General features: G+C 40.0%; 1 protein-coding gene across 5 annotated transcripts; it reads right to left on the bottom strand.

Annotated features, from left to right (window-relative positions):
• Positions 1-79: 79 nt before the first annotated feature.
• Positions 80-27620, bottom strand: LOC128015525 (zinc finger CCCH domain-containing protein 13). Of its 5 annotated transcripts, XM_052599414.1 has the most exons (22): positions 20722-20885; positions 19639-19739; positions 19416-19562; positions 19151-19260; positions 18942-19056; positions 18723-18834; positions 17972-18099; positions 17825-17869; positions 17539-17714; positions 17258-17458; positions 16729-16884; positions 14013-14383; positions 10674-11120; positions 10219-10434; positions 9415-9934; positions 8603-8712; positions 7216-8481; positions 5942-6493; positions 5706-5849; positions 3258-3458; positions 1881-2044; positions 80-696 (listed from the first exon to the last, which is right to left on the bottom strand). In XM_052599414.1, the coding sequence occupies exons 3-22, from the start codon at positions 19551-19553 to the stop codon at positions 529-531; spliced, it is 5340 nt and encodes a 1779-aa protein (XP_052455374.1). In that variant the 5' UTR covers positions 19554-19562; positions 19639-19739; positions 20722-20885; the 3' UTR covers positions 80-528. The 5 variants fall into 5 exon arrangements, with proteins under 5 accessions (XP_052455374.1, XP_052455382.1, XP_052455368.1 ...); XM_052599422.1 differs by lacking the exons at positions 19639-19739; positions 20722-20885 and adding an exon at positions 27549-27620; XM_052599408.1 differs by lacking the exon at positions 19639-19739 and having other exon boundaries at positions 20722-20890.

Genomic DNA, 27620 nt, shown 5'->3' with positions numbered 1-27620 from the left:
TGTGTCTCATTTTTTTTTTTTTTTTTATAATTTAATACAGATACCGCTTTAAAGCAACAAGGTTAATACACAAACCACCTTTTCTTCTTGAATCATATTTTAATAAAACAAGGAAATCACTGAGAACAAGACTGCTGAGACTGATCACAAATGTTTTAAAACTGAAAAGCAAGGGGAACAGAAGTTAAATGCACATAACAAACAGTAATTTTAATGCACATATTCTGTACTCATTGTATAATCCCACAAACATTGTTCACACATCTAACGTTACAAAAGTCTTCTCTAAAACAAATGTAAATGACAAAGTTCTTATGCAGTACATTGTTATCACACTTCTGATTCAAAGTTCAAGGTTGTGAAATCTCCACAGGCTAGTATGTCCAGTCTCTATGGTTCTGTGGTTCTTCTGAGGTTTAGGACAGCAATCCTCCATCAGCACCGACTTAAACAGTTTCATTGTGTGAAAATAATTGAGTTGAGGGTGATCTGAGATCAGTACTTTCAGACTGTACCCACTGAGCACAATCAGGAGACACTCAGCTCTGCCAGTGTGCCAAGCTGTTGGGCTGAATCAGTCTTCTCCTGTCCACTGGACAGGCTGGAAGCCATTTTCTTTTTAAAGAGACGTAAACTCTGTTGCACAAGTTCATTGTCCACCACTGGAGCACTGGTGTAGATCTGCTTGGTTGTGCCCTACACGAGAAGGAATTCAGAAGCATTAAACCAAATACTGAATCATGTGCATCTTAGCTTATTAAACTAAAGGAGAACAAAAAAAATTAAAAATACTTAGATTAAAGTGTAAGTGATGTAGTGTCCCATACTTGGAATTTGTGCTCTGCATTTAACCCATCCAAGTGCAGACACACAGCAGAGAGTAGTGAACACACACACACACACACACACACCCGTTTACTCCCCTCACGACAATCCCTGTCAATACTGATACTCGAACCTCTAATCTTGGGGTTACAAGTTTTTAAGAAATGAACACTTAAAACCGGTGGAGAACGCTGATCATGGAGGGCCTGTGTCCCTGCAGAATTTAGCTCCAACCCTAATCAAACACACCTGAACAATATCCTAACATTGCACTTGATATTATTGCTTTTTTGTTGGTTTTGATTGCTTCTACTGTCCTCATTTGTAGGTCGCTTTGGGTAAAAGCATCTGCTAAAAGACACAATTTAAATATAATGTAAATGTAAATAACAAAACTAAACTTACATTTTAAAACAAGCCCCAAATCAAATACATAATACAAATAAAACAAAGCTCTTTATATAAACAAAATAAGGCTTTGTCTGTGCTTGCCTATTACAATTGGAGGCAACAACTGCATGTATATCATGATCCAAAAAAAGATGCTGCATACACGCAACATGAGCAGTTTTTTTATTTAAATTAGATTGTATCATTTCGAAATTCTGAAGCAAAAACAAAATGTTTTGACTTCAGTTTTGTAAAACTTTACATAAAAAAAAATATCTGCATGAAACAGCAGACGAGCTGAATGAGACGCAGGTTCACTCTCTGCCAGCAGGTGGCACTTAAAGAGTTACCTTGGTTTCGGCTGTAAACGAAGCAGCGCTGCACTTATGAACTTTAATATGCATTATACAGAGGCAACAATTAAAAAAAAAAAAAAAACATCTAAACTTGTCTAAAGACAGTAAGTTCCCCTCAGACATGCATTCATATAAACTCCTACCCGTGAACAAATTGCGATTTGCTTATCTCAACCGATTTGGATAATCACATATTATAATCGATTTTCCAACAGTTTGCAGTTAAACGTTACATTTCTAATTAATACGGTACCGGAAAGCCCAAGTTATACCAAAAAAAGTGCCTGTGATTAAAGACCGAAAGAGCACCTTGTCGTTTTTCAGGAGCTGTCTACGTATGGCAATGTCTCTGCGAGCACACAGTGCCTTGCAGCAAGGGCCCTGGCTCCGTAGTAGGTTGGCCCTCTCCATTCTTCTGTTGTATGCAGCCATGTTCAGAGCACCCAGATCATGCTCTAAGAGTTTATCAGCATCTATGGATCCAAATAAGATTAAAATCACTCATTAAATAGCCATGTTTGTATAACTACACTGATTACCACAACAATTGTTTTACGAGGCAACATACGTATGTAGAGCCTAATTTGAAACTTAGAAATTTATGGGGAAAAAATAAATATATATATTTTTTTAACAATGGATCCTCTGCAGTGAATGGGTGCCATCAGAATGACCATCAAAACGGCGAATAAAAACATCCTTCCAGACTCTCTCTTGAAACCAACATGGAAGTGACTTGCAATTGATTGACTGGCTGCCAGACACTGGCTCAAAAAGGGACATGTTAAAATGGGCAACTTCACAGCAGAAAAAAATATATATATTTACAGCCTGCTACAAAAAGTGGTTTTGATTTACATAGAAAATTTTGCCCTTCATTACCACTGTGAGGGGGGTGATTTTTTTAATAACTCATCCGTTTACATTATATCAAGCCTTATAGTTCTGTATAATTAGGGGAGTGGTCACTTAAATGACAGGTGAATTGCTGCTGCTGTCACCACTGTCGAGGACACGACGTCCATGTTTTTATCCAGTCTACGATTAAAACAAAATCCACATGACTCCAGTCCATCAGTTAATGAAGGAAGTGTGAAGTTTGTAAGAAACAAATCCATTATTAAGGTGCTTTTACTTCAAACCATTGTGTCAGGCTAAACTACGAGTCCTTAATCCATGACGATGCTTCCTCCAATGAAAAAGCCCATCCTGTTTTATCAAAATATTTGTTTGTAACGGTTTTGTAAACGGTGCTTGATCTGTGCAAATGTCTCTCCTGATTCAGACGAGACAATATATTCACTGGAGAAAGCAATATTACGTATAGAGGACTCGTATTTTAGCCAGGAGCAGCAGTTTGGAGTTGAAATGTTTCAATGATGGATGTTTTTTTACAAACACACAGCTTTTCACTTTACAAGACATTTAATTGATGGAGTGGAGTTGTGTGGATTTTTTGTGGATTTTCAGATTTTTGTGCAAACTGTTCGGACCCTCATTTTAATGGCACCCATTCACTGCAGAGGATCCATTCGTAAGTAAGCATTGTAATGCCTCATTTCTCTAAATCTGCTCCAATGAAGTAACCCATCTATAACTTGGGATGGCCCTAGGGTAAGCGCATTTTTTCTTATTTGGGTGACCTGTTACTTTCAAATAGGATTATTCCTTCAAAGGTAGGTTTACCTTTAGGGTCTTCCAACTCTCTGGAACACACTTCTTTAACTCTGGCAAGGAGCTGAGGCCCAGCTAAGCGTCTGGAAACTCCCGCTCGGAGCAAAACAGCCCCTGGGGTGAATCGGAGAAGAGCTGCCCCAGGAGTTCTGGGCTCCTGTTTTTGCTTGGGCATCAAACTGGACCAATCTACATCAATCACATCTAGAGGCCCTGAAACAGAACATGCAAATATCATATTATAAACAGCTGAGATATGGGATATAAATTAGTGGATGGAAAGACAAGAATGGCAATACAGCTCTATGTGACGATTAAACTTTAAAAGGCTGCGATTTCACTGAATAAATACGATTGTTCCAAGTTTCAAAGTCAGTTGCTGCACTGCTTTGTGTACAGCAGTTACCAGAGAAACCGCTTTATTTCTGCTGTTCCAAAAGTGCCTCCAGCTGGCAGACAATGAATTTACATTTCGATAAGCTAGTCTGCTGTTTTTGTTCAGATCAATGTGAAAATCAACCAATGTTTTTGCGAAGAGAACATGCAGAGCTGTAAATGTGAACTGATGAATCGAAAAGATGATGATGCATTATAAAATTATAAACAAGACAGTATTGTAATGTGTATTTATATGTTATTTTATTAATATGATTGATAATAATTGTTGAAATTAAATGATACTTTTGTCTAAAAAATAAAAAATAAATGTGAAGGTTTTTTTTTTAGAAAATGTTTTGTTTTTCTGAAAACCTGTATCTGAACTGTAAATCATGCTTCATACAGTCATTTTGTGCAGGTCTTAAAAAGTTCTTAATCTATTAAACGTGCTTAAATATCCCGTAGATAACCTGGTCTGGTAAAACTGTCAAGTCATGTTTTTAGGTAAATAATTGTCTGGATCTCGGCTGGGGAGGAGGGTCCATTACTGGAACTCAAGCAATTTTAGTTGAAGACCCCTGGGATAGAGGAATTTTCAGACTGTGATTACACAGTTTCTGCTTATGTCTTTCTCAGTGTGTGCATTATTCTGTAAAAATTAAATGAATAGACTGTTCAAAATAAAAGTTACATACGGCCAGAGCAGAATTTGTTTTTGTTGGCTAGAATGTCCACATTCATTGTTACAGTCACAATGCAAACTTGATCAGATTATATTTTTCAATTATATTTTGACTATCCAAATCTGAACACATGCATTGTGCAGACAACAATGATAAACATGACAAAGGGAGGCATATGCATTTATGCTGCCTTTGTCACTGCAGACACATGCATTTTAAGGTTTTTTGACCCGATTTAACAATCCATTTCAGCAATCACAGAGAAAAAAATAAATTAATTTTGAGACAATGGTGGGTGGACCTCAACCCCTCTAGATGGGTAAGGAGTTATTCTCCCCCAGAACAACACTTTGAACACTTTAAATTTAAATGCATTAAGCTGCTGCATTGTGATAAAGTATAAAAATAATAATAATAATAATAATAATAATAATCAAATTAATAGCTTTTGTATGGAGCAATAAAAAGTCTTTGCAATGACTTAGTTGTGACAGTGTCTCAGTACACGTTGTTATTAAAATAAAAAAAAGAAGAATGTTTAATGAAAAAGAAAATAATATAGTATATTAAACTATATTAATTACTTTAAAGTAGTAAAATTACAATATGTATGTTTTTCCTTCACAGTTTCTTCACATTAAATCTTCAAGCGTTTTTTGTTTTTTTTTACATAAAACTACCCTTTAAGGTTGTGTGTTTAAGTGACCACAGCTTAACAAATCTGTGTCATTACAAATTTAGTGAAATGGATTAGCAAATATTGCCAATTTGAAAGCAAAGCATTACTGCTGCATGTCGCATTCACAAAAGCATTAAACTCATAGTTCACACAGAGATGGTGTTCACTGTATTTACGAAGTCATGCTTGACCATCTTCAACATCTGACTCTATATTTACATCGCAGCCTTTTTTGAGAAGCAGTTTAAGCACACCAAGCCAAATCAGGATTTCAATTTAGTATGACTGATGGATATTTTTCCAAAGCAACTGGGCAAAACACAAATCAACAGATTCTTTGTAAAGAGATCTTAAATATGTGTTCTGAGTTTGTAACACCACAGAAAAATGTTTTATTAACCACCCAGCCAGACTTGTATTTTATAAAAAAAACGGCAAGTAAATAAAATAAGGCATCAAGTATTCTCAGCTCTAAAACACTGTGGGTGTGTCCACCGGTGACGCTGAAACCACGAAAATTGTGAAAGACCGTTTTTAACAGTCTATTAAGTACTACAAGTTCACAGTCTTTGTAACGTTTCAGCAATGCATTTCTAACATTTATAATGCTAAATTAATTTTAATTTAATTTATGATGTGTTTAAAAACAGTCCTAAGAACTGACTTTGCACAGATTTAAATGTGTCTTCATGGGATCCTGTTTTAAGTGGTGTTATGTACCAGAAATCTTTTCATCATCTTGCTGTTCGTCCCTCTTTTGACTGTCAGCCAGAATCTCGTCCAGTTCATCATCACTGATGGGCTCATACTCCTCACCATCTGAGACCGCAGACTGCGCATCATCACCCTTTCCATCCTCCTCTTCTGAGAGACAGAACAAATGCACACATTAAAAAAAACACATTTTTCTTACGCATCAGGCAATAGTTTGAGAAAGGCTGAGGAAAAAACCCTACCATCAAGACTATCCATTTTCGGTTCAGATGCTTCCCCTTGCAGGTGGGAGTTGTCGGCCGGCTTTTCTACACCCATGAGGGCTTCTCTGGGTAACAGAGGCTCATACTCTCCTCTCTCCATCTTAGTTTCAGATCTGGTCTTTAGTTCCCTGTCAAACGGAAGCATCCTTTCCCGTTCACGCTCACGGTCCCTTTCACCACGCTCACGATCCATTCGCTCATGTGCCAGCAACCCTTCAGGTAAGAGTCGTTCCCTTTCACGCATCTCCCGCAAGTCTCTCTCTCTAATTGGCTCGCGGTTGCCACGGAGGAGGGGCTCTCTGCCCCGCCCACCCCACTCACGAGGTTCTGGGTCCCAGTCTCGCTGTTGGGTTTGTTGATTTTGCATCTGACGTTGATCTTTTCTCTCACGCTCTCGATCCAACGGATCACGATCTCGATCCCGCTCCCGCTCCCGCTCGCGGCTGTCGTAGGAGCCGGCTCTGGAGCGAGCCTGACGCTCAGACTCTGGAGAACTACGACGAGAACTGTGACTCCGGGAGTCCTGCCGGTCTGTGGAAGCCAATACATGTTTACATATGTATTATGGAGAATTCAAAACTTACTTTGAATTTTGCATTCACATTGCATTTTGAGAACTTCTTTGTTACTTGTTTGCTTTAATACCAAATTACCGTATTTTCCGGACTATAAGTCACACTTTTTTTCATAGTTTGGCTGGTCCTTCAACTTATAGTCTGGTGCGACTTATCAAAAATTAATTTGACATGAACCGAGAGAAATGAACCAAGAGAAAACATTATCGTTTCCAGCCGCGAGAGGGCGCTCTATGCTGCTCAGTGCTCCTGTAGTCTACACTGAAAACATAGAGCGCCCTCTCACGGCTGTAGACGGTAATGTTTTCTCTTGGTTCTTGGTTCTAAATGAATGTGACATATAGTCCAGTGCGACTTATATATGTTTTTTTCCTCATCATGATGTATTTTTGGACTGATGCGACTTATACTCAGGTGCAACTTATAGTCCGAAAAATACGGTACTGGAAACGATCACTTGCATCCAAAATCTCTAGTTTAAAATAACTTTTACCAGAAATTCTTTAAAGAAGTAATAAATTCTAATAATACAACTACTAAAAACATATTAGGATTAGTAGTAGTAGTAGTTCTTAAACACACACCATTGAACTTCTTTGCAATATAAAAATAATATAATTTTTAACAATAATACTAACAAAAATTCTTCAAAAATCCAAGATTTCGGAGTAGTCTCACCTGAGGACGTACTTCGACTGGGTTCTCCTCTCCGGAGCTGATCAATCCTCGACTTCCTCTCTCCTCCCATCTGTTCGCTGGCCGCGGCCCTGTCCCTCTCTCTCTCCCGCTCTCGTTCCCTCTCTCGGTCACGTTCCCTCTCTCGCTCTCTCTCCCGAGAATTGCCACCTTGCATGAGTCCTCTGCGGGCCCTGAGTCCCGGTGGGCCTTCGTCAAGGTGGGCCGACTCATTGGAGGGCGAGCGTAGCCTTCTCGAAGACGCTCGGCTTTGGTTGCTTCCCATGCTACTGCTGCGCTGCTGCTGCATGTCTGCTTGCTGTGGTTTACGCAGCATGTGTTGCGGCAGTAACGGTTGTAAAGGAAGAGACTGTATCAGCATTGGAGGGTCAGGAAGCAGCGGGGCGATGGGGGGGTCCGTACGGTCCCGGCCGCCACCACGTGCACCCCTTCTAAGGGGACGTTCAGAGGGAAGCAGCCGCTCCGGAGGCCTGTCGGATGGCAGGGAGGCAGAAGTAGTTTCGCCTCGCTCTGGTACATCCTCATCAGACCAGTCACTGAAGTTGGCATCTATTTTAGCAGGAAGAGAACTCTGTCCAGCCATTAAAGCCCTCTGGGAAGGAAGGTCATCCTTGTTGATTGGCGGAGGTGTACGTGGGCCTCGTCGCCTCTTGCTGAGGGGATGCTGGGCGACCAGCTCATCCTCAGATACGTCTGACTCAGGACCTCGCGAGCGCTTGCGCTTCCTTTCTAAGGCTTTCTTCTTGGCTGTCTTGCGAGGTGACAGGAGAGCCTGGGGGGCTTCAGCTACAGTGGAGGAGGTCGGGGGCTCAGGGTTGCTACGGTCCCCTCCGCCAGATTCCTCCTCTTTACGGTTCTTCTTCAGATTTTTCTTCTGAGATTTAGTCTTTTTCTTCCCCTCTTCATGAACGGCTGATAAAGAGTCTCTGTCCTCCATGGAAGGAGGAGGAGGAGGAGGTGGAGTGAGGGCGACAGTAGGGAGGTCCCTCTGCTCTTTTCCCCTTTTAGAATCAGAAATGCCTGTAGCAGAAATGTCTGGAGCATGTTCTCCACGTCGCTCTGCTCCTCTTCCTGCTCCTCTCTCACCGCGGGAATCAACCTCCTCGTGACGGACACGGCTTTCTTTTTTATCCCCCCGACGGTCATCATCCTTCCAGCGGTTGTGTTTATCATCAGTAAAGGAGTGGGCAGGAGAGCGGGCAGTTTCCTGAGGACGGACCACTTGACTCAGCAGTCGGTGCTTCTCACCTGAAACAAAACCCTATGTGTAATGTCCAAATATTCTGCATGTGTGTACAACAGACCTATGTGGAAGGTTACACCAAGTGCTAATGGGTGTAACCATAACCTTGCTCAGTTAAACTCCTACCTTTCTCCTCAGTGCTGTTGTAACCGTCACTGTCTACAGGGCTCACATCTCGACATCTTTTAGGAGATGGTCGTGGACTGGGAGTGTTCTCAGCACGATGTCTCTTACGACTGCAAACAAAGTGAAGGGCAAACAATATTAAACACCTGAGAATATCTCTGACATCAAACTGTTTATAACGTGAACTAGCGCTCAAAAGTTCTGGTCTGTAAAATGTCTTAATATGTTTGAAAGAAGTCTCTAATGTGACTAAGCAGCACCATCATGTTCCCATGGACAATCAAGTATTTTACAGTTTAGCAGCCATTATACAATATGTGACCCTGGACCACAAAACCAGTCTCAAGTTGCTGGGGTATATTTTTAGCAATAGCCAAAAAAAATAAAAAAATTCACTGTATGGGTCAAAATTATCAATATTCCTTTTATGCCAAAAATCATTAGGATATTAAGTAAAGATCATGTTCCATGAAGATATTTTGAAAATATCCTACTGTAAATATATCAAAACTTAATTTTTGATTTGTAATATGCAGCGCTAAGAAATTAATCTGGAAAATTCAAAGGCAATTTTCTCAGTATTTAGATTTTTTTTCCACCCTCAGTTGTATCTCGGCCAAATACTCGGTCCGATACTTCTAAACCATACATCAATCGAAAGCTTATTTATTCAGCTTCCATATGATGTGTAAATCTCAACTTGACACTTAAGACTGGTTTTGTGGTCCAGGGTCACATATTTGCTCAGTAAATGGTTGACCGATTCCAGAGAGATTGTTCATAAAGATGACTAATAACACTGGAGCACTTACGTGTTCTTTCTCTCTTCGTGAGCATCTCGCGTGGGGCGGTCATCTCGCGACTCATCTCTTCGGTCCCGCCTCTCTTCCCTCCCTTTTTCCCTCTCATCCCACTCCCTCTGCCGTTCCCGCTCTCTTTGCTCCCTTTCCCGTTCCCTCTCCTTCCTCTCTCGTTCCCTTTCTTTCTCCCGCTCTTCTCGCTCCCTTTCCCGCTCCTCTCGTTCTCTTTCCCGCTCTCTTTCTCTCTCCTCCCTCTCCCGCTCTCGCTCTCTTTCCCTCTCTCTCTCCCGCTCCCTCTCCCTAGCTCTTTCACGTTCTTTTTCAGCCTCTCTTTCCCGTTCTTTCTCCCTCTCTCTCTCCTTCTCTCTTTCCCGTTCCCTCTCTCTTTCTCTATCCCTGTCCTTGTCTCTATCGCGCGTGCGGTCATCTCGTCTTTCATCCCCTCGATCGGTCCTTCGATCATCTTTTCTCTCTTCACGATCGAGGTCCTCACCACGGTTTTGCTGTCGGACGGGAGAGGACGCTCTTTGTTCTGATGGACAAAAAATAAAAAGAACAAAAACACTAAAAGTTTCTCTCTATGTCCTTTGATGTTAAACATTCGTTGCAAACCACAAATCAGTCAGAAAAATTCAAGCCTTATATAAAAAGATTAATTAAAAAAAACAGATTCATTAACACTAGATCCAAATTACAAGGAGTTTAATACGACGATATGCCAACGGTCAGAATATTTGAGGAGGATGTATAGTGTTTTTCTCTGTAAATCTCTACTTGCTGTTGGAGTGAACTTTTGCTCTCTTGCTTATCAGTCACCTCTTTCTCTGATGTCACGGCGGTCTCTCTCTACATGTCCTCCGCGCCGTTCATCTCTGGGCTGTTCTCCTCTCGGTCTGTCATTATCGTAGCGATCACGATCAGTGTTTCTCTCCGAGCTCCTCTCTCTTAGACCACTGCTGCGGGACTCCCAGCTGTCATGCCCACTAGCACTGCTAGTGTCAGCCTGTGACGCTCTACCACCACGAACAGACCCTGAAACACAAAATTCATCAGAACCCTCTGCCCAAGATTTGGGTTTCAAGCACTCATATTATTGCAATACTCCTAAAACGCAATTTTATTAAAAGTACAATTTGTATTGATGTTTACTACCATTTTTCAAGTTGAAGCCCTCTCTCCTCCAGCTTTTTATACATTAGAGTGGTATTTTGATGTGTAATAGCCCTTTGTAGATGTAGTTGAAGAATATGGCATGTCGTTTATCTTCTCACCTTTCTCTGTGGCATCCCCTCGGCCCCTTCCTCTGCCTGTTCTTTCAGGCCGAGATTCATTCCTGTTGTCCACTCTACTGTCATTTCTCAATTCCTCCCTTCCATGTCCCCTTCCATAATTCCTTTCCTCCGGGGCTGTCATTTCCTCTTTTCTATGGGTTTCATTTCGTTCTCTCTCCCTTTCCCTCTCTTTTTCTCGGTCCCGATCTCTCTCTCTACGTTCCAGGGATTCTCGTCCGGAGCGGTCTCGCGTTTCTCCTGCACGGGTATCCCGAGTGTCTTTGGCCTCCCCGCGGTGCTGGCGCTCTTCCCGGACATCTCTTCGGTCCCGTTCACCACGCCGGTCTCGGCCATCCCTGGCATCACGCTCATCTCGAGAAGAGCTCTGCTCGATCTCATAGTCTCGCTCGTCACGGCTGCTGTCTTTCTCACGCTTTCCGCGGCTCTCTGAGGGCAGAAAGTAAAAAAGTAAATGAGCAGCAGATGTAAAAGACTGTCACTGACTAAATTATTCATTAGCTGCACATGGCCAAAAGTATGGTGGAAACCAAACACCACATCAATAAAAAATAAAAAAAACAACACTGGAAGGTTTAGCTGTTAAACAGTGTTACAAAAATTAATCTCACCACTACTCATTTATTAAAACACATCTATACTGTGAATGTAAAACTAGAGTTCAAAAGCATGGGGACATTGAGGTTTTTTTTTTTTTTTTTGTGGAAATAAATTAATTTCACTCAGCAAAGATGCACTTAAAAAAATAAAAAAATCCAGAATATTTTTGATGATTGTTTCTACAAAATATCAAGCAGCACAACTGTTTTCAACATTGAAGAAATTAAAATCAAATGTAAAAAAACCCATACCAAGTAAGATTTTTGAATGGTATTTGTACTTACACTGACATATGAACAACCAGTTAAACAGAATAATGCATGCGTCATGAACCTAAATTATGCATCACATGGTTAAGACAACAAAAAAATGTGCCATGGGTGGGTCAGTGAAGTCAGTCATGGGTCTGAACAAGTCTCTGAGTGTTTTGATGGACAAGAATAGGTTAAAAACAGACACTGAGTTGGACTAGTCCCTCTACATAATAGAAATGGCCAAATTGTTGCCCCCAGTTTAAGATGGTCAATCAAATCAAGTGGGCTTTACTGATCACTGATACTGAACAAGAATTCCAGCATGATGCTTCAATTAAAGTGTGTCGGTTAAGACTTAACTAACTAAATATCACAAAATAACAACTGTTTCACGACAGAAATGTTAAACAACCAATAGTAATATCAGGGCTCCAAACAAAAAAATAGAGTAAGGAGCCATTGGCTCCTATAAGAAAAAAACTTAGGCGCCAAATGATTTTTTAGGTGCCACAGAATAAACATGTTTTATGTGTTTTATTTAAATTATTTATTTTACATTTTAACTTTTTAATCATACTGATGTGTTTGTGTCTCATCTTTTCTTGACTTTATCAGCATTTTAATCCATCTTGTAGATGACCTGGGAATGAAGGTTCACTTAAAGTGGGAGCTAAATGTTTTTTCCAACTTGAAATATACAGTCATGTGTTGTTTATTACACAAAATCTGTACCAATATCATGGACCATAAGCAACACTTGGCCCCTGAGTATAGTTTGGGGTCCTCCTCAATGCATCCTGTAAATGCTGTCATACTCTCTTAAAAATAAAGGTGCTTCATGATACTATAGAACCTTTTTTTCCTGTCTAAATGGATTCATAAAGAACCTTTTACATTTGAAGACAATAACAGATTATGAAAAGGTCAGAAAGAGATTGTTCTTCAAAGAGCCTTTGACTGAATGGTTCTTTGTGGAACCAAAATTGTTCTGTGAAGAACCTTTTAAGCTCCTTTATTTTTAAGAGTGCATGGCTTTCACACTTTCAGTCTGTTTTTCTTAATTAGTCAAATTAAATTTTATAGGAGGAGTTGAATCATGTAGACAACAGGTTAAGTAAAATTATTAAAATTCAATAGCTCATAAATATAGCAAAATGCTCCTCTTTATAGTTATTTTTCTAGCTGACTTATGATGGACACCGAAAGGTTACTGAGGTTAATATTACCTTGCAATGTTTACAAGCTTTACACGTTTTCTGCAGTTTGAAAGTGTTGTACTGTAGAATCTCTTATAAAAAAGCCTACCTTTTGATGTTAATTCATGTTCATTATGTACTCTAGTAGTAAAGAGCAAGGTATGATAGGTTCACGTGCTGCTTGAACTGAGGCACTACTCGCGATCGCGCCTGCCGCATTAGGGACCGTTCACATGTCAAGTCTTTTGCGCGGTCAAGTTCATCATTTCAAATGAAGGCGCGCGGTATGCGTGCATGCTCATAATGGAAGCGACACGCTCGTTTTTTTCCAGGCGCGTCCGCACCGCATCAAGTTAAAAACATCTCAACTTTTCAGAATCCCGCAAGCGTACCGCAGGTCATGTGACAAGAACCATTTGGAATAATTTTAAAGCTGATACTTTGTAAATTAAAAAGTAACAAAGAACAAAGCTTTTTGCGATTACTGGACGGCAAGTGCACGTCAAATAATGAATGGACTAAGATCTTGTTAAGAAGAAGCCTTATGATTATAAACGAGAACTGCTAACGATATTGCCAATATCCACACAGATGACAGCTTTACCTGTTGTTGTTTGTTCAAGTTATGAACGAAATAGACGCTGTTTTTCTGCACTTTCTCTTCAAGTCTCCATCATTTCTCTCTCTCGCGCGCGTTTATCAGGTGTGTGTCAGCGCTGCTGCGCGGCAGATGAGGACTGTTTAAAACTCTTTTTCCCACTAAAACTTCGATGCACATTCTCTCAATGCGCAAACATAACAAAAGATGTGAATGCAAAACAATCAGTAAAAAAGGCATCATGCAATTTATAACATAACATATGTATTATAACATGTAAATACATATGCCTAGTCGCCAGTGGCGACCTCAGCAAAAACTTCACTCGCATTTTAATATTTATGGTCGTATGTTTTAGTCGCAGTTTGGAGCCCTGTAATATCCTGTGATGCAATCTACTGGACTTTGTAAAATATTGCCGTTTGGAATTGAAAATATAGGATTCATTATTTTTGTAGGCATGTAATGTAATTCATATCTGAATATGAGGAGACAAGAATCATTTTGCCGTTTTGTGTTCTCAACATCTGCACACATTTGCTCTTATACATATGGCTATTTTAAAATAAATATTTTTTTTACTGTTCTTTTTTTGTCTTTATCCATTTAAATCCTTTATTTAACACCCCCCTCCCCCGACTCCTCAATAATAACTCTGTGACATGTGCCTCACCATCTCTGCGCTCATGCCGTCTCTCTTGCAGTGCGGGACTCCGGTCTCGCTCTGATCTCCCCCTCTCCCTCTCTCTGCCCTGGGAGCGGTGACGGGCACTGGGGCTGGACCTGCGAGGGGCGGGAGTCGGTGAAGAGTCTCTCTGCGGGGTGAGCGGAGATCGGGAGCGGGAGCGGCGTGAGGACTGAGTGGGAGGTGGTGAGGACGAGGATGGAGGAGGAAGGTCTCGGTAAAGAGGAGAGATAGAACACCGTCTGTGGCGAGGAGATGGGGAGTGTCTCTGGGCTAAGGAGCCAGAGCGTGAAGATGGGGAGAGGTGCTGTCGGGACGGAGGGGAGGGGCTGCGGCGGTGACGGGGTGGAGTCCTAGACCTGAGAAAGGAAAACACAAGATGAAGATGGAACTGATGATAATATCTTTGAAACAAACTACTAATGCAAGTTAAATGTCAGGAAACTGACGTCTGTCAGGTCACATGCTTTTTCTAAAATTTGATGAATAGAATGTTCAAAAGTATTATTTTTTTGTAACAAATGTATAAAAACAAAGAAATTATAAACCTCAATTTAAAAAAAAAATTACACTACATACTATTATATACTAGGAATGTCAATTTTCCATCATTTCCATGATCGATCGTCGTTTAAATTAATGATCAATTACTCCAATATATTATTAATCTTAATGCTGCAAAATGCATCTATTGCAACGGCACGCATTCACCGATATGACAGGATGTGCAAAACCGGAAAAAAAAGGCACCAACGCAATTGAACAGCCGAGAATTTTTTTTTTTTTAATTGATAAAAAATAAACTTTTTGGAGTAAGATATATTCAGCAAAAGTGTTTACTTTTATTTGTGCACACTAACAATAAAAACAAAAAATTCGTGCTCTTTTAAAAAAAAAAGCAAACAAACAGAATAGGTGTTATCATCCTTATCTTTCTGTGATCTTTGAGTGTCAGAATACTTCTGTTTTAAATCCATTATCTTAATTAAGTCAGATATATTTCACACACACCTTTTTTTTTTTTTTTTTTTTATGAACACAAATTGTCACTTACTTTAGGTCTATTACTTATGCATTTTTTTAAAGCATCACATTTTTTTATGAATTAAGAATTTGTTCTATTTTAAAGTGTACTTTTAAAGTACAAAATATATAACACTAGCTTAGAGGATTTTGGATATTTTATGCAAATATATTACAAATTGTACCTTTCATTTTCAGTAATTAAAAGAAAAAATGAAATTAATGTTTCATGCCTTGATTTGATAATGAAAATGTTAATACACAGATCTTCTGAGGGGAGCCTAAAACATGTCATTCTTGTTAAACTTATTAAACTGATGTGAAAATGTGTAAGTTTCATGATTTTAATTAATTAGACTTTCTTTATTATTAACAAACTAACTATTAAAAAGGAGTGGAGAAAATGAAAAAAAAAAAAAAAACAGAATACAGAAAAATTAAATAACGCAATTTAGAAGTAAATAAAGTGGAATTTAGGAATAAAATAAAACTGATTTCATAGGGCCCTATTAGAGTGTGGTAATTTCAACATTTACTATAACCATTATTATTAATACTACTACTACTAGTATGGTACAGTACCGGTGTTTTTTTTTAATGTTTTTTTTATATTTTTTTAAATAAAGCACTATTTCATTTTTGTGCAGTATCCACTTTAAAAAAAAATTAAAAAATACATTAAAAAAACTATTGCTTTATTAATCGGTATTGGCCAGCGTTGTCCAACCTAGCTATCGGTATCATCAAAATCCACTATCGGTAAACCTTGAATATTAGAGGTCGACCGATAGTGGATTTTGCTGATACACACATATAGACGGTTTCTTCGGGCGCACGCGCCTGGACCTAAGTTAACTTCCGGTCTGTGTTGTGTATATCGGTCTGGCTGCGGTGCCGTCTACAAACGCAGTTAAAGTCAAGGTGATGAGTAGACTGAAGTTGGGCTCAGGTGGTTGTGCTGCAGGATGTGTTTCCCATACATTTATTTATTTTTGGAGACTCGCCACAATTTTAAAACTAATCGATTTTCAAAAAGGCTTCGTTAAATAAACATGAGTAACATAACATTACGTAACGTACTGCACGTTTAATAATAATTCCTTACATTTATGTTTAAATATCAAAACGAGGCACGGGTGTTTTTATATCGCTGTATTTCTGAAAGAAGACTTGCATGTTATATGCCTGATAAAGCAGCGTGTGAGCGTACCAGCTCTGCTTCGTTTACAGCTGTTACTGGGGAAACCTCTATTTCTCGCGCTTTATGTCTATGCTTTAAAACATCTCCTGCTGGCAAATAATGAATTTGCATTTTCATTAAGTCCGCCTGATCCACACAGAAAACACATTTTGTTTGTTATCAAAAAATATCTACTCTAGATGGACTTGGCTGTTGTTATTGATTCTTTTTGGAGTCTACCGGAAGTTAAGTTAGGTCCACAAAAGCGCTCACGCGCATTAACGTTTGTTTATGTTGATGCAGTTGAAACCGTCTATACACACACACAAAGCTTTAGAACTGAATGATTTATTAAAAAAGGATCTGATTGATGATTTGGCCCTCTAACTCATATCACATTATTTAAAAACTAGATGGATATCTCAAAGATATGTCAAAAGTGACAATGCCCTAATCAGTGAGACACTGGATTGATATATAATTAAGTGCAGCTCTTCTCACCTCTGCTGCGAGGACTGTTTTTGGGAAGTGGATTTAGGGGAGGAGGACCTCCTTCTGGCTCGGGGCGATACTTCCCTGGAGGGTGGGGAAAGACTTCCAGAACGTTCCTCTGATGTTATTGAGCGTTTGGCTTTATGAGAACTATCGGACCGATCCCTGCAATGAAGGAAAGGTTAAAGATTATTATGTTTTATTATTTGTTTTCACATACACCAATAAAACATGGATGATCAAATGCATCTTGGCCAGCACCACCGATATCAGCAAATATAATACATTACGACAATCTATTGATGTTGTCACGATTCCAAAATCCCAGCAGTTGGCACCTGTAGTCTCTGTACCAATTTCAGTACCATAGCTAAAAGTAGTGAAAAACTATCTCACATTGAAAATAGAAACTTTTGGTACTTCTGTACAGAACATAAATATGCAAAACAGCGGTCACATTTTTGAAAAGTATACAATTTGTACCAAATCACACTTGTTTATGATACTTTTTGGGGATTTCTTTCGAAGTTGACAATACCTGCGTTTTTCCTTTTTCTCTTTGTGTTTCTCCGTATCACGTCCTCGTTCTTTGCCTTCTTTAAGCTTGTCTTCACATTTCTCCTTGTTCTTGTGTTTATTTTTGTGCTTCTTCCCAGTCACTGGGCTTTCCACAGGGACAGGTGGTGGAGGACTGGGTGTCCGTGGCCCTTTTCTTTTGCCATGGCCACTCTTTGACGACCTGGTCAAAACATTAAACAATCGTCAAATATTTAAGTTGATAAAACACCTGTTCAGATTAAATGCTGATCATTTTCCAACCTGCTGTCTGTCTCCTCTGCCCTGGTCTGGTCAGACACTAAAGAGGAGATGACTGAGGAAGTGGAGGACTTCTTCTCTTTCTTGCTGGAGGTCCCACTCTTCCCTGCTCTATGTTTGGGTGAGCTGGATTTATGGGACGAAGGTGACCCCTTAGAACTGCTGCGCTCAGGTGAAGCCTAAAACAGATCAAGATCACACCAAAATAACAGTCTGTATTAAAAGGCTACATAATACCAAGAATCTCAATTACTGTTCACTTCCGTTTGTCTTTGGTAAAATAACTTACCCTGTCCTTTGAAGTATTACTCGTCCTGGTCTTAGGGACTGGGTCCTGTTGAGAACATACTTGCCATTACTCTCTTTAGGATAACTGACATTCACTTTCTTTCAATATTTGGAGTTTATGCGGCAAACCTAAATTTATGCAATCTACCTCTTTCTTGATGACAATGTCTTCTCGTTTGTCCATGTTCTCCTGTTCCAGCTTCATCAGCTCTCGCTGAATCTTCTGTCTCTTCATCTCAAGAGATAACTCGTAATCGTAGTCACCGTTATCAGAATCTAGTAAAATCAATGACAAATATAAAAGCGCTGGACTAAAACTGACAGGGAGACAACATAGGAAAGAGAGAGAAAAAGATGGCACAGCATTCAGAGAAGGAAAAAAGGAAAGAGAGAGGAAATAATGTATTGCATTCAAAAACCCAAACATCAATCATCCTTGTTTTCTTTTAAAAACCAGTTCAGAGGATAGCTCACCCAAAATGACCTTCATCTAGTTCCAGATTCATAACAGATTCATTCATCTTCAAAACGAAAATGAAGATATTTTACATTTTACACACTTTTATTTGATGCACAAAAACAAGCACGGTTAATTTCTTTGCATCAAGCTAGTATGGTTAAGTTTCCGTTTACCATATTGGATGTGCTCTGTGTGTGTTGCTTGCTCAGTGTTTATACCTGATTAAAAGCCTACATTTAATTGGTTCATATACAGTGATGGAGGGACAGAAATATCACAGGTTTCATTAAAAAGGAATACTTAATTTGTGATTTCTGGATTTGGAATGGTATAAGGGTGAGTTATTAATGACAGAGTTTACATTTTTGGGCAAACTATTCTTTTAAATGACTTCTCATCATATACATCAATTTTGCAGGTACTTCAGAGAATCTTTCACCTTCACGACTGGCTTCCCAATCTGCGGTCTCTTCCTCACTAGCTGGAGTGCGTTCCTTTGTGATTTTAATATCCTCTTTCTCTCTGCGTCTGCCTCGGGATGAATCTCGCTGCTAATGAGAAAGAGACATTTTATCAACAACAAAGACATAAATCAACAAATGCAACAAAAAAAAACTCTGTAATGAGACTTTAGCTCCAAGCTGTTAGAACATCGTACTCTGGTTGTGGGTGAAGTGGGCTCGTCTGTATCTCTTTTCTGAGTGTCACCATCTACATCCTGTCTCTTATTCTTCATCCTCTCCCGGAGATCCCCAGTGGGCCTCTCGGCTGACCTGCACAGCAGACATACATGTCGAAAGTCAACCATTCAGCCAGATACTGGAGCAGATACACTTATAAAGCAGCATCTCTTCACTAGAATCGCACCTGTTGAATGTTCCAGAGAAGCCTTTTCCTCGTGATGGGGTTCCATGTGTGTAGCGACACGTGTTACCGTAACTGCAGTTCCCAGTCTTTAACCAGTTTCTACAATGAGTCTGCAGGGGAGGCAAATGGGGGTCATTCCTCTGACTTCTACACTTTACAAAAGCACAAAAACTAAGTGAGCTACTACCTAGGCACGGGTAGTACTGTCTAGTTAGGCAGCTCACTAGGATTTCAAAGCAGCAAAGTGGGTGACCAGTATTCCTACCTCTGCTGCATTACTGGCCGTGCTGGGCCCGAGTCTCTCAAACACGCTGGGCCTGCGGGAGGGGGTGGTCGTGCTACTGCTGCTGTCCGATATGGTCTTCGAATTCTCCACTGTAACCTTCCGCCTGATTTTGGACATTCTGCAGGGCTTTGTCAGAAAAACAGCAATTCAAAGGCACCAGCATGATGAAGCCGAATGCAGTGTTGTAGTCAAGCCCACTCACTTGAGTTCAAGTCAAGACTGAGACCAAAGGAGCCTTGAGTTTTAGTAAAGCCCAATTCCACAAGCTCCATGTAAAGACCAAGGAAAATATGGTCTTGTACTCTGTCCAGACCAAGAGCAAGTTATTTACATTTTTGCATTTGGCAGATGCTTTGGTGACTTACATTGCATTTTTAAGGTATACACATTTCTACAACATGATTGTCAACAAAACTTTGTTTCGACCTCAGCCTACAGCATAAAATATGGATTATGTAATTTATGTTTTTCATTGAGTGGGTGTGGCTTCCAACACTTTTCACTTAACCAACAAACGTCTGTGACTTTTATTATCAATGCAAATGTATTTTTAAAACTATTATAAAGAGATTATAATCTTATAGAGTAAGATTCATATCCGGTACCAATACCTACATTAACAACAACAACAATAATACACAATGATAATCTACTTATTTTGGTACCAAAGTCTCAAACACAGACTGAGATTTGTAAGCACCCCAACGAATGACTATGCTTTCCTATCCTCCATGCAGAGCAATTTACTACCACCACCACAAATTCCCATGATGCGTAACAGTTTATTACATTTCCGTGACAATTTCATGTCTGAAAAACAATGCTATCCCCAACATTGTAAACATTAGCACAAGCACTACATTATTTACATTTGTACAAATGCGACTGCCTGCCTCTCTCTATAACATTAACACTATAACAGTTAAAGCTACTAGCTCCGAATGCGAGATTTCACTAAAAAAGGAGAATTCTATTCATTTGCGTGTTTCAAATTGTCATTCATTTGTAGAGAGAAGCGGTACGTTAAAGCAAGGCCTTTTTCTTTTATTTTATCTTATTTGTTGGTTTTATATACACATGTATGATTAACATATACTTTTTCTGTTGTTGTATTTCTGTGTGTATACCCTTGGCACTTTTGTTTTGCATTTGGCGTTCAAGCATTAATAAAAAAAAAAAAACGTGCAAGTGTCGCGCGGCCTACACGGATAACACAAGCCTCCAAAATGACACCGCTGAAACTGTTGCCAAAGAAGCCGTAAACAAAAACAAAAAAACGCTTTACCCGAATATGAATGATGCGTCAAGTCCAGTTTCACAGACTGTTGGAGAGAACCTCCTAATCACATGCAAAAATCTTGCAAAGCGGTCTTCCTCTTAGCCGCCGTCATGATGCTTGCGAGAGAGCGCAAACTCCGCACACTAAGCTTTCCCGAAGCACTGAGGAGAGGAGGATTATGGGAAACTGGAGGACTGGTCTTCATATTGCTTTACATTTCTTGTTTGTCTGAAGTTTCAATAAACTCTTTCGTTAATAATGATAATGATAATAATAATACTTTTCTGACTGTTGAAAAGTGAAACAAAAAGAAGAAAAAAAAAGAAAATAAATAAATAAATATTTAAAATATTTATATTATATATATTATATTATATATTATATATATATATATATATATTTTTTTTTATAGATGAGCACTTTTTTTTTTTTTGACTGATGCATGCAACTAACCCTTTAAAGCATATATAATGCTTTAAAGGGTTAGTTGCATGCATTGTCTGAAGTTTCAATAAACTCTTTCGTTAATAATGATAATGATAATAATAATACTTTTCTGACTGTTGAAAAGTGAAACAAAAAGAAGAAAAAAAAGAAAATAAATAAATAAATATTTAAAATATTTATATTATATATATTATATTATATATTATATATTTTATAATATAAATATTTTAAATATTTATTTATTTATTTTCTTTTTTTTCTTCTTTTTGTTTCACTTTTCAACAGTCAGAAAAGTATTATTATTATCATTATCATTATTAACGAAAGAGTTTATTGAAACTTCAGACAAACAAGAAATGTAAAGCAATATGAAGACCAGTCCTCCAGTTTCCCATAATCCTCCTCTCCTCAGTGCTTCGGGAAAGCTTAGTGTGCGGAGTTTGCGCTCTCTCGCAAGCATCATGACGGCGGCTAAGAGGAAGACCGCTTTGCAAGATTTTTGCATGTGATTAGGAGGTTCTCTCCAACAGTCTGTGAAACTGGACAGTATATATATATGAATTCAAAGTGATCACCCACCTCCTAAAAATTACTCAAGGCCATGTCCAGGAGAACACTGGTATTTTTATGAACAGAGTTCCCTTTCATAGGTCACTTTGATGCTGCAGAAATGTCACCGTATGGGAACACCCTTTGGTGTGATGAATGTCTGAAGCCCTGTACCATCCTGCCAATTTTATTGGCCAAATAGCACTTGGCACTGCCCTATGCACCGCACGTATAGTATACCTGGTGCTGCGTGCTATTTCGCTCAGATTTCATTTCATTCAGGAAAGCAAATATTCTGTTCCATAGGAAAGCATCTCGTGTTCTCAGCAACAATTATATGAGCAGTATTAAACTCCTCTTCACAGATGCGATGAGTCAACGAAAGGTAAGAAGCAATGTAAGACGCTTATCACGGGGGTGGGGGGGGGTGTTGGTAGGGGGATTGGGGCACTCATGAGAGGTACGCATAGCAACCTCTCTACATGTTCTCACTGTGATAGCCTGCGGCTAAGTTCTGTGCTCGGGAGTAGAATTTTCTCTAGTTTTTAGCACTTCGCTCGCTCTCCCCCACTCAAGTGGGATAAATCAGCAGAATTGCTTTTACAAACAATATCTTGCCCACTGCGGATTCAGACTCACATACGGTTCTCTCCCTCCGAGTGGACAGGAGAAATGCACTTCTCCTTCCTACAATGAGCTGTCAGATGTGGTTACCTGTGTGGTGGATAAACTGGGTTTGGATTGGGAAGTGGATGCGGCCCAGGCCCAATCCCTATTTAAGCTGGACGACATTTTTTTAACTAGTCGTGCACCTGCCCAGCCCTGTAAGACACTGCCCTTCTTCCCGGACCTCCACCAAGGGGTTTCGAGGTCCTGGAAGCCACCTTAATCAGCGCACATCACAAACGCTGCAGCCGCAGATTTCGCCACCATTGCTGACATGGCGGACCGCAGTTATACAATGATGCCGCCGGTGGACGACACTCTAGCCAAACATCTCGCACCGAACTCGGCCACGGCATGGAAGTCTCGCCCCCTTCTTCCTTTGAAGGCATGTCGAGTCATGTCTAATCTCCAATAAAGAGCGCTGTTGGACTGCTAATGTACATCCAATACTCTCACTGTAGTCCCCAGGCTCTAACATTGCCACAAATGCGTTTCGAGTAGTGTTGGACCGAGCAACCACTCCGAGCACCCCCTCAGTCACTCTGCGCACTCCAGCCTTCAAAGTTTGAGGGACGGCCCAAGGGTCTGTCAAAGACAACTCGTTTTATGACGTCCACAAAGCTGCCACTTTCTTGCTAGCAGCGGGGGCCGATGTGCATCCTGCTGGAATAAATCCTGCTGTAAATACGCTTCAGGCTTATATATAACAAAACGCAATCACCTTGACACATGCATTTCCTGTTCTTACGGACGCCGCAAGCTTTCCGGGCTCGGAAATTAACGACCAATATTGGATTTACGCTGTTTGAATCTTGCACTCAGGGGGAGCAAATTCAAGATGTTGACGGTAAAATCTATTCTGTCTCAGATTCAGCCAAACGATTGGTTTGTCACGTTCGATCTGAAAGATGGATACTTTCATATTCAGATCATCAAGAGACACAGGAAGTTCCTCAGATTCGCTTTAGAGGGCAAAGCTTATCAATTCCATGCAGTTGTGTCATATTTGAATCACCAAGGAGGATTACACTCTCGCCCCCTATGCAGGCTGGCGAGGAAAATCCTGCTATGGTCTCAGAACAGATTTCTGTCGATCCGAGTGGTTCACGTCCCCAGACATTTGAACTTTGGAGTGGATTTGCTCTCGAGACAGAACCTGGAGGAAGGGGAATGGGGGTTGCACCCCCAAACAGTGAGCTATATATGGCGAGCATTTGGAGAGGTGGAAGTGGACTTATTTGCATCAAGCATGACTGTGCATTGCCCGCTATGTTTCTCCCTATCCCCCCCATCGCCCCTGGGACTGGATGGTCTAGCCTACAAATGGCCCAGAACCACTTTGTGTGCCCTTTCCTCTGATTCCAGCAGTGTTATCCAGAATTCAGTGAGGTTTGTATTATTTCAATACAGAATTCAGTGAGGCCACCGAGACTATAATTAATTCTAACACAGTTTCTATGAGACATTTATATGCCTTCAAATGGAAACTGTTTACTTCCTGATGTAGACTTTGTAATATGGATCCAGCTTACTGCCCTGTCGCTTAAGTACTGGAGTTTCTTCAAGACTGTTTTTCAAAGGGAGTATCACCAGCCACTCTTAATGTGTACATGGCAGCCATATCAGCTAACCACGTGTACGTAGACGGCGTCTCATTGGGCTGTCATCCCCTGGTCTCTCGATTTATGCAGGGTTCGTGATGGCAGTGGCCTTTCCATCCTACGCATGTTCCATCATGGGATCTATCCTTTGCAGAGATGGGGACTCGAGTTTGAGACTCGGACTCGAGTGCGACTTAAGTCGCACAAACAGTGACTTCAGACTCGACTTGAGACTCGTCCTCGAAAGACTTCAGACTCGACTCGGACTCGAGCTCCGGGACTCGTGAACAATGTTAATTTTTAGTAAACGTCAGATGAGCTCGCTGTTAGAGTTGTGACGTTCGCGAACGAACCGATTCTTTTGAACGGCTCATAAACATGAACGATGGGAGCCGAGTCACGGCTGGAGGGGAGCCCTTCTTTCTGTCGCTCTTTTTTCCTATGCGTGTTTCAGAGCGCGTGTTTCACACAGATGCACACAAATGAGCTCCTCCGCGAGACAGAACAGTTATAGGGGGAGGGGCGCACCCAGCGCAGGCCAACCCTTTATAGCGTGATGATATTAGTTATTAGTTGTGCACGCATCCTTCACGTGAGTACTCCAGTGGAAAAAAACCTGCGTGCCTCTGTCATTGGGTAGGAGCGGAGCCATGACGTTTTGCACAGATATTCATTGCAGCCCACTTTGTTATTGTTCATTGACTTGAAGGGGCTGATGTCCTATTTGCAAAGTTTACAGTAGTAATAGTATGTAGACATTTCCATTTTATTTATTCTAATTTTATCTACTTTAAATATTTTTGGTTCTCTATCAAAATGTTCTTGTGTGATAACAATGTTCTTGTGTTGAAGTGTTTGTAGTAAAAGCTGTTTTGCACAGAAATTCATTGCAGCCGGCTTTGTTTTTGATGTTTATTTGTGAGTAGGTATTGTATGAATAACATAAGTCAGCGTAGCTTTGTTCTTTCTTAAGCCAGACAAGAGGTGTGCAGCTATACAGCCAGGACAGACAGAAGGCCATTACTGAATCCATAAATGCAAAATATTAACTATTAAAAGATATTAACTTAAAAGTAAAGCATTCTTGGTGTTTTTGTCATGTTGCAATAGCCTGTTTACACTGATTATATACCAAAATCAAAGTTGATATTGTATGCTAATAAATAGAGTTGTCATAATAACATATTACATGCTTTGAATTCCTTATATATAGCTATGCAGTGTTCTAAGCAGCTTGGATGGGTCGCTGTACGTGATGCAACATTTATTATAACCAGAGACTTAATATAATAAAGAGACTTGAGACTTGACTTGGACTCTAGCTCAGAGACTTGAGACTTGACTTGGACTCTAGCTCAGAGACTTGAGACTTGACTTGGACTCTAGCTCAGAGACTTGAGACTTGACTTGGACTCTAGCTCAGAGACTTGTGAGCATCTCTGATCCTTTGTATTATGAGGATTATCAGGACATCCGTTTGAACCCTTGAAAAAAAAATCCTGACTCTAAAGACAGTTTTACTGTTAGCTTTATTCTCCCTCAAGAGAGTTGGGGATTTATAAGCTCTATCTATTTCACCTTCTTGCATGGATTTTGCACCAGGATTCGTGAAAGTTTGCTGCGACCAAGGCCTGGCTATGTCCCTAAGGTTGCTTTAAATCCTTTATCTTTTACAGCAGGTGGTCCTGGAGGCTTTCTTCCCCACAGAGGCGGGGTTAGGAGATCTTCATTGCAAGCCTTCCTTAGTAGATCTTCTATGGTCAATGTTTGTGCTGCAGCAGGATGGTCCTCACTGAGCACTTTTGTCAAGTTTTACAGTCTGGATGTGGGGATGGCTCCTGGCTCCCGGGTTCTTCGCTTGAGCAGATGCTTTCCTCGGATCCCAGCTATCTAAGGTACGTCAGGCGTGATGGTATAGGGTTCCCATACAATGACGTCACCGCAGCATCGAAGTGACCTTTGAAAGGGAACATCTCGGTTATGTATGTAACCACGGTTCCCTGAATAGGGAACGAGATGCTACAATTCAGGCCGTTCTGTACCTTGAAAGCGTTTCCATAGATCATGAAATCTGAGTGAAATAGCACACGGATTGCAGGTATACTATGCGTGCACATGTGTAGGGTGGTGCCTTGTGCTATTTGGCCAATAAAATTGGCGGGATGGTACAGGGCTTCAGACATTCGTCACACACAAGGGTGTTCCCATACAGTGACATCACCACAGCATCTCGTTCCCTATTCAGGGAACAGTGGTTACATATGTAACGGAGATGTTTTTCCCTCTTACATAAAAAAAAATAAATAAATACAATTCCACATGAAAATGCAAACGCATGCTATGATGCATTGTCAAAAGCCTGCCAAGCCAACAGGTGATGATGTAATCTCATGCGTAAAGCCATGTTGGCCAATCAGAAGCCTGAAAAAGTTTCCAGTGGGCGGAGATATCAGCGCCGGTTTCGCTGTCATGAAAACACTGCAACTGGAGTTTTTGAAAATCTTCACCCTGGCAGGCATTTTCAAAAATGTTTAAGTTTCAGTCACCTGGTGCTGCATTTGACTTTCAACTGTGATCTATGGTCAGCTTTCCTGGAGCATTTCAGTCCTAGGCAGTGAAACTGAAGCATACAACATACTATGGGTGGCAAGGCACTGTCAAAAGATCTCCTGGATAAAGTTGTGGCTAGGCACAATTCAGGAGATGGATAAAAATGTCAAAGGCTTTATCCATGCCTAGAAACACAGTGAAATCTATTATTACGAAGTGGAAGGTATTTGGTACCAAACAGACCCTCCCTGGATCAGGACATCACTCCAAACCAAATAAAAGAGTCGGAGGAAACTGATCAGAGAGGCGACCAAGAGACCTATAGCAACTCTGAAGCAGTTGCAGGAATTTATGACAAAGAGTGATTATTGTGTGCATGTGACAACAATATCACAAAGTCTCCACAAATATGTAATAAATGCATTTGTACAAAACAAAATACTGACAAAAGGGATTCTTCTTCTTATGATTTTTTCTGACATGTTGGTTTTTCTATATCCACTGTATATATGTATAGTATGTATAGTAGTGTGTGTGTGTGTGTGTATATATATATATATATATACTTTTGATATATAACAATACTAACAATTACTACATAATTGTACATAATTATTCACAATAAACACTTCAGCAAAGAAAGTACAATTTTCTGTTTATTTCAGACTTTTGGTTGTCATAACATCTCAACTATTAACAATGTGCTATTTTACTCGTAGTGTTTTAGGTAGTTATTATGAAGCTACAATGTTTGTATATTCACATTTATTAGATAAAGATACAAACACTGTATCTATTATTATTCTATTACCCAAATTAAAAAACTAATGTGAGATCACATTTTTTTCTACAGCAGGTAATGTTTTTCACATTTTATTGTTTAAAGTGAAGTTTCACATTGATTACAATAAGCTAATGCTGACATACAAAAGAGATCTGATTTCAATCCTGGGTGTTGCTAGAGCAACAACTTAAACATATGATTGTATAATGCATAATATTAGGAAAAATATGACTTACTGTTCCGATTTGCTGATACACTTCTCAAGAAAGATGTTAAAACATATTAAGTAAGTCAGTTGTATTGGGGGC

This window comes from Carassius gibelio, chromosome A1, assembly GCF_023724105.1.
Source record: "Carassius gibelio isolate Cgi1373 ecotype wild population from Czech Republic chromosome A1, carGib1.2-hapl.c, whole genome shotgun sequence".
NCBI classification, from domain to species: Eukaryota; Metazoa; Chordata; class Actinopteri; order Cypriniformes; family Cyprinidae; genus Carassius; species Carassius gibelio.
The sequence above is the reverse complement of the archived record's forward strand: the minus strand, read 5'-3'. Positions and strand labels throughout refer to the sequence as shown.

Bases quoted from the DNA above. Each gene is read 5' to 3' on its own strand.
- LOC128015525 (XM_052599422.1), bottom strand. From the start codon at position 19,553: ATGTCCAAAATCAGGCGGAAGGTTACAGTGGAGAATTCGAAGACCATA. The intron at 19,261-19,415 runs GTAGGAATACTG...CCTCCCCTGCAG, and splicing joins CGGCCAGTAATGCAGCAGAG to ACTCATTGTAGAAACTGGTT. The intron at 8,713-9,414 runs GTAAGTGCTCCA...CTTTGTTTGCAG, and splicing joins CACGAAGAGAGAAAGAACAC to TCGTAAGAGACATCGTGCTG.